General features: G+C 37.6%; 1 protein-coding gene across 1 annotated transcript in view; it reads right to left on the reverse strand.

Annotated features, from left to right (window-relative positions):
- Positions 1 to 8,595, reverse strand: part of LOC149776037 (RNA-binding protein 45-like) — an 84,789-nt gene extending 76,194 nt beyond the window's left edge. Inside the window, exon 1 of the mRNA XM_089942573.1 lies at positions 8,436 to 8,595. Coding sequence (XP_089798699.1) covers positions 8,436 to 8,589 — 154 coding nt within the window. The 5' untranslated portion in view covers positions 8,590 to 8,595. The remainder of the gene's footprint in view (positions 1 to 8,435) is intronic.
- Between the last annotated feature and the right edge of the window lie 81 nt (positions 8,596 to 8,676).

Genomic DNA, 8,676 nt, shown 5'->3' on the forward strand with positions numbered 1-8,676 from the left:
CAACAGATACTCATCCCATCACTACCCTACCCAACAGATACTCATCCCATCACTACCCTACCCTACAGATACTCATCCCATCACTACCCTACCCAATAGATACTCGTCCCATCACTACCCTACCCTACAGATACTCATCCCATCACTACCCTACCCTACAGATACTCATCCCATCACTACCCTACCCTACAGATACTCATCCCATCACTACCCTACCCAATAGATACTCGTCCCATCACTACCCTACCCAACAGATACTCATCCCATCACTACCCTACCCAACAGATACTCATCCCATCACTACCCTACCCTACAGATACTCATCCCATCACTACCCTACCCAATAGATACTCATCCCATCACTACCCTACCCAATAGATACTCATCCCATCACTACCCTACCCAACAGATACTCATCCCATCACTACCCTACCCAACATATACTCATCCCATCATCACCCTACCCAACAGATACTCATCCCATCACTACCCTACCCAACAGATACTCGTCCCATCACTACCCTACCCAACAGATACTCATCCCATCACTACCCTACCCTACAGATACTCATCCCATCACTACCCTACCCAACAGATACTCATCCCATCACTACCCTACCCTACAGATACTCATCCCATCACTACCCTACCCAATAGATACTCGTCCCATCACTACCCTACCCTACAGATACTCATCCCATCACTACCCTACCCTACAGATACTCATCCCATCACTACCCTACCCAACAGATACTCATCCCATCACTACCCTACCCAATAGATACTTGTCCCATCACTACCCTACCCTACAGATACTCATCCCATCACTACCCTACCCAACAGATACTCATCCCATCACTACCCTACCCTACAGATACTCATCCCATCACTACCCTACCCAATAGATACTCGTCCCATCACTACCCTACCCAATAGATACTCATCCCATCACTACCCTACCCAACAGATACTCATCCCATCACTACCCTACCCAACATATACTCATCCCATCATCACCCTACCCAACAGATACTCATCCCATCACTACCCTACCCAACAGATACTCGTCCCATCACTACCCTACCCAACAGATACTCATCCCATCACTACCCTACCCAACAGATACTCATCCCATCACTACCCTACCCAACAGATACTCATCCCATCACTACCCTACCCAACAGATACTCATCCCATCACTACCCTACCCAATAGATACTCGTCCCATCACTACCCTACCCTACAGATACTCATCCCATCACTACCCTACCCTACAGATACTCATCCCATCACTACCCTACCCAATAGATACTTGTCCCATCACTACCCTACCCTACAGATACTCATCCCATCACTACCCTACCCAACAGATACTCATCCCATCACTACCCTACCCTACTGATACTCATCCCATCACTACCCTACCCAATAGATACTCGTCCCATCACTACCCTACCCAATAGATACTCATCCCATCACTACCCTACCCAACAGATACTCATCCCATCACTACCCTACCCAACATATACTCATCCCATCATCACCCTACCCAACAGATACTCATCCCATCACTACCCTACCCAACAGATACTCGTCCCATCACTACCCTACCCAACAGATACTAATCCCATCACTACCCTACCCAACAGATACTCATCCCATCACTACCCTACCCAACAGATACTCGTCCCATCACTACCCTACCCTACAGATACTCATCCCATCACTACCCTACCCAACATATACTCATCCCATCATTACCCTACCCAACATATACTCATCCCATCATTACCCTACCCAACAGATACTCATCCCATCACTACCCTACCCAACAGATACTCATCCCATCATTACCCTACCCAATAGATACTCATCCCATCACTACCCTACCCAATAGATACTCATCCCATCACTACCCTACCCAACAGATACTCATCCCATCACTACCCTACCCAACAGATACTCATCCCATCACTACCCTACCCTACAGATACTCATCCCATCACTACCCTACCCAACAGATACTCATCCCATCATTACCCTACCCAACAGATACTCATCCCATCATTACCCTACCCAACAGATACTCATCCCATCACTACCCTACCCAATAGATACTCATCCCATCACTACCCTACCCAACATATACTCATCCCATCACTACCCTACCCAACAGATACTCATCCCATCACTACCCTACCCAACAGATACTCATCCCATCACTACCCTACCCAACAGATACTCATCCCATCACTACCCTACCCAACAGATACTCATCCCATCACTACCCTACCCAACAGATACTCATCCCATCACTACCCTACCCAACAGATACTCATCCCATCACTACCCTACCCAACAGATACTCATCCCATCACTACCCTACCCAACATATACTCATCCCATCACTACCCTACCCTACAGATACTCATCCCATCACTACCCTACCCATTGGTCAGCACAGTATGTATACTTATCCATTAATCATAAATGTACTTGTATTCTCAGTCACTCAACAAAGTCTCATCATAAGAGGGATTCAAACTATCAAAATATTATCTTCAAAGTCAGCAAGTTTAAAAACCTTCTAATGCATGGCCCATTTATAAATACATAATAAGAGTCAAGGTCTGTAATCATTAAATTTCAGATGACATAGTCGTCAACGCTATTTTTTAAATTGATACTTTTCAGTAATCTATATGCTATTTAAGAGGACAGGTTTGCTTTCAAAATACTACCATACATCTTTAAGAGTTAGATGAAAAGTTAATGGGAAAACGTACAACTTTTCTGATTTTGGGGGGGCTATGTTAACAGTGCTATGTTCATCTCAGGATGCAGGTATTTTAATGACTGCAGCTTTATAACTACACTGTCATGCCAAAGAGGACATGCCAGCAAACATTTCTACAAGTATTTATTTTTTCACATGAAAAATGTCATCAACTTATAAAAATCTCTGTGATTTTCACCAACTTTTGTACAAAAGTAATCCATTTCAGTCAAATGTCTTCAAAAGTCTGAAGACCAGGAACAAGCATAACAATGTCTAACCAGCCAAAACATACAAGATTTGGACATTCTCAGGTTCTTAACAGAGGTCAAACTCATCAAATTTAGTGAAAACTCATGTTAAAGAAAAATTAAAATGATGCCTATATTACTAAGAAGTGTCACTCTCAATGAGAATACCATTAAGAAATCAAACACTGAGACTGAAACTTCAATTTTTTAAATTTTAATTTAGTAAACAAATCTTGTCTCGTATATATATATCTCTATATATATATATATATATATATATATATATATATATATATATATATATATATATATATGTCTGTCATGAGAGAGAGAGAGAGAGAGCACACTATTAAAATTTAATTTGATTGACACTACTATTTCTTATTAATTATCAAAGCAGGGCTGTACTATTTATTACTAATTATCAAAGCAGAGCTGTACTATTTTGTATTGATTATCAAAGCAGGGCTGTACTATTTTGTATTGATTATCAAAGCAGGGCTGTACTATTTCTTACTAATTATCAAAGTAGGGCGGTACTATTTTGTATTAATTATCAAAGCAGGGCTGTACTATTTCTTACTAATTATCAAAGCAGGACTGTACTATTTTGTATTGATTATCAAAGCAGGTCTGTACCATTTCTTACTAACTATCAAAGTAGGACTGTACTATTTTGTACTGATTATCAAAGCAGGGCTGAACTATTTCTTACTAATAATATAATCAAAGCAGTGTTGTACTATAATAATACACATTATATGAAGATAGTAATAATTACTGTTTATTTTACATGTTTAGTATTAAAATACTAAATTCCATTATCTATTAGAAACACATATATGCTCATGGTATCTTTTCTTAAATACTCTAACATTTTCAAGATTTTACACATAGTGGAAGCTTGTTCCACAGAACTGTACCAGAGTATTGGAAGCTCTTTTTAAATTGCTCTGTTCATGGTTTTGGTGCTAGAAGGTTGCCATGTTATATTGATCTCAACTAGTATTGTGTTGAAAAAGACCTGAATAAGTCCTGAAGATACTATGGTGCAATTCCATGTAGACATTTATATAAAAGAACTGCCTTATACAAATCTATCTTGTCATATATTGTGAACCATCTGAGTTCTGTAAACAATGATTTTGAGGGATGATCAATAAATGCATTTAAAATTACACATGCTGCTTGTTTCTGAAGTATATATATCCTATTATGCTGAGATTTAGCGCAGTTTCCCCATACATCTGAACAATAATCCATTGTTGGAAGAATATATGACTTAAAGTATAGATTGTAAAATATAGGTAAATATTTCTTGATTCTGCCGAGTAGGTCATTTTTGGATGACTGTTTTACAAATCTTATCAATACTGTCATTCCATAATAAATTGTTATCTACAGACACACATACAAGCTTTTCATATTTGACATTTTTGAACACTACAATGTACATGTAGTTGAGAGAAAATACAAAATGACATATCTTGCACACTCTAACCTAAATATTTTTATACATTTATTTTTTGTGGTAAAAGTTATCTGCACTCGCACAACGACAGTCTGAATTTAAGTCTTCTGGTCAAATTATCCATACTGATTTATAAAAAAATCACACTTAAAATGTATACATGTTCAAACAGATTTGTACAATATTCTATACAATATTCTATAGAATAAGCATACATTTTTTCTAAGATTGTTAAAACCATCCATGAGATATTATAACAAATATGTTTCATTTTAGGATTCACATTGTAACAATGATGCACATTAGATACACTCGACAGAACAGGGATTTATAAAACAGAGATAATGTATTTGTCACATATTAGTGACAAGATCAATTTTGTCCTAGTCAACTTATGCATATACAGTAGAGTATGAAATTAATTTCCTGAAGAAAAACTACTTCTTAAAACTATTGTCAAAAATGTGTTGTTGAGTTGGGCCGAATGGTCTTTTGAGTTGGTCGAAATCATCTTTCAAGTTGGGCCAAATTGTCTTTTTTTTCTTCAGTCTAAGGTGGGATGAATTGCCTTTTGGCAGAATTGTTTCGATACCCATTTTATTTTCTTGAAAAGTGTCGATATGCACTGCCAAGTGTTAGATATTCCTGAAAATCTGACTTCTCGTTCTGCTGTTAGTCAACACTGGAACATGCTACACAGTGCTGTTATTTAGGCAGCAATACATATATCCTAAAAACATAAATATCAGAGTCAATGTCTTACATTGTAAGGCTAATGGACTGCTAAGTTTGTGAGATATTCCTGAAAATTTGGCATCTCATTCGACTGTCAGTCAACCAAGGCACATGCTATACAACGCCATTATTTAGGCAGTAAGACCTAAATATAAATATCAGGTGGGACATCTTTTTACAACTAATCTACTTGTTGGTTTAAGGACTATTTAGTCCTACAATGTAAGACATAGCACGTTTTTGTTTTAGTGCTATGTCTAACTATCCAAATAACGGCCTTGTATAGCGTGCTCCGATGTTGGTTGACATCTGAATGAGTAGTCAAAGTTTCAGGAACATCTCACACTTGGCAGCCTATACTGACACTTTTCCACTAATTTATGTGTAAGTAATATACTTACTGTGCTGTCTTTATCCTGACGGAAAGAAAATATGACAATAGCAAATGGACACATTTTCATGTTCCGTTGACATACATTTGAATTTGTTGCAATGTGATAGTAGTCAACATATAATGAAATATGTTTAAGTAGGTTCATGTGGTAGATATGTTTCCTGAACGAAATGAAATGTTGCTTACAGTACCAATAGGCATAATATATTTTGATTTGTTTCGTTAAAGAATAATATTTCAACGTAACTCGATTTCGGCATTATCAGCTTTCATCACTTTCCAACCAAATGAAATGTAGGCCAATAAAACTTGAAAACAGGTCCATTTCTTTTGTGAGAATTTGAATTTATTTGAGAAAAGACATCAGGGTAAGTAAAGTCTGGCAAAACATTATAACTTTACTTTTTAGAAAAGCATCGTTATTGGTTGCCAGTTCTGTGTGATATTCCTAAAAATTTTACTTTCGTTACACTGTTAGCCGACATCAAAACAAGCTACACAGCGCCGTTAGTTAGGCAGAAAGACCCATCACCCACCCACCCCGAACAAAAATATCAGATGATGTGTCTTATGTTGTAGGACTAAAAGAAATTGCTATGTCTTAAATTGTAGGACCAAGGCCTAGTTAGCCCTACGTATAAGACAAAGCACATGTTGATTTTGTTTAGGTGCTATGTCTTACTATCCAAATAACGGCCTTGTATAGTGTGTTCCAATGTCGTTGACATCGGAATGAGTAGTCAAAGTTTCAGGAATATCTCATATCTGGCAGCATATATCGACCTCTTCCATTAATTTATGTATAACTAATATACTTACTGTGCTGTCTTTATCCTGGCGCAATGAAAATACGACACTAGCAAATGGACACCTTTTCATGTTAAGTTGACATACATTTGAATTTGTTGCAATGCGACGGTAGTCGAGGTATGCTGAAGTATGTTTAAGTAGGTTCATGTGACGGATATGTTTCTTGAACGAAACGAAATGTTGCTTTACAGTTCCAATAGGCATATTATATTTTAATTCATTTCGTTAAAGAATAATATTTCCACTTAACCCTTTACCTCATAGAGCATAGTGACAAAGTGCAGCACGCTATAAACAGAACACCTGTTACCTAGCAGACCGCATCCGCATAGGCATGCCTGTGAATTGTTAAGCAATGTAGTGGTGTTACGTTTAACAGCAGTTTTAACCATTTTACGTTTAAGGTAGACATCTATTATATATGGAAAAATTGAAGAGTAAAGTCTGATTGTTATAGCTATGTAATTATTTTTCACAGAAGAATATTTAATGTGCTTTAAAATCGAAAGAGAACTCATTCACCGTCATGTCAGTGAGGCCGTGTGACCGACCGTAGCGGCCATTTCCCATACTCGAAATTTACACGTTTTTCGTCTGCGTCTACATCACTAAGTCATCTGAATTTGATAATCAATAAAAACTAATTGCTGCTTACATAAATATCATAGCCTTTACCAAAGTTATTGAATCTTTCGTGGTTGAGATTCTACTCGTGAAAACTTCGTAAGTACTGAATGAAATCCTGCCTGTGAACTGTTAAGCAATTTAGTGTATGTTATGTTTAACAACAATTTTAACCATTTTACATTTTTGGTACACATATATTATATGTGGAAAAATTTAAGAGTAATGTCCGATTGTTATAGCTGTGTAATTATTTTCCACAGAAGAATTTTTTTATGTGCTTTGAAATCTTGAGAGAACTCGTTCACCGTCCTGTCAGTGAGGCCGCGTGACCATCCGTAGCTGCCATTTCCGATACTTGAAATTTACAAGGTTTTCGTGTGCGTCTATATCACTAAGTCATCTGAATTTAATAATTTATAAAAACTAATTGCTGCCTACATTAATATCAGAGCCTTTACCTAATTTATTGAATCTTTCGTGGTTGTTATTCTAATCGTGAAAACTTTGTACATACTGAATGAAATCCGCGGCTGCCATTTTGGAGAATGGAGATTATGACCCAGTTACTTTAAATAGCAGATATCTACCAGTGCATGAATAGCGACCACGTGATCTGACGTAATTGTCATTCGCAGAAATGAATGTAGTATGTAATAGGGGGTTTTCCCTGAAGGTGGCGCTACGAAAACTATCTCAAAATGGCTGATGTTTACAGCTGGCGTCAAAAGGCGCTTCTATGCGAATCTTGCAGAGGCGTCAAAAGGCGCTTCCATGCGAATGGAGTAGAGGCATCCAAAGACGCTTGTATGAGGTAAAGGGTTAACCCGATTTCGGCATTCCTGGCTTTCATCGCTTTCCAATCAACTGAAATCTAGGCCAATGAAACTTGAAAACAGGTCCATTTATTTTGTTTGTGAAAATTTGAATTTATTATAGAAAAGATATCAGAGAAAGTAAAGTCTGACTAAAACATTATTACCTTACTTGGTAGAAAAGCGCCATTATTTTAATTGCCAGTTGTTCAAGATATTCCTGAAAATTTGACTTTCTTTACCATGTTAGTCAACATCAAAACACACTACACAGCGCTGTTAGTTAGGCTGCAAGACCCTGACGCCCAAAACATAAATATCAGCGTCAGGTCTTACATGTAGGACTAAGGACAGGGAGCTTCAGTATAAATATCTACTAAAATAAAATACAACCGCATTTAACTCTTTCTTTCCGGCTGCATTCTACTCACCTGCACTTTATTTATCTAAGCTCTGCGGCTCGCGCTTCAGTCAGTATCACAGTTGGACTGCATTACAGTATGAAGCTTTCGAGAAAGGGGACGTTACACCATAAACAAAAAAACTTTAATATTCATACCTTTGTCTTCATTCGATCGCCTGTCTTTAACAACCCAAATATCTTCAATCTTTCCATATTTTCCGAAAGCCTCCCGAAATGCATCTTCTTTAATTCCTTTTCCAACAAGAATAAAGAGCCTGCAATTTTCTGGAACGTTATGATTATACGCCATTTTGAATTCTTCCAGCAAGGGGAGCTCATTAAAGTGTAAAATTATTGCTACTTTTGTATGCTATTTTATCTCTTTCTTAAACACAAT

This window comes from Sinohyriopsis cumingii, chromosome 18 (assembly GCF_028554795.1).
Source record: "Sinohyriopsis cumingii isolate HCF-2022 chromosome 18, ASM2855479v2, whole genome shotgun sequence".
NCBI classification, from domain to species: Eukaryota; Metazoa; Mollusca; class Bivalvia; order Unionida; family Unionidae; genus Sinohyriopsis; species Sinohyriopsis cumingii.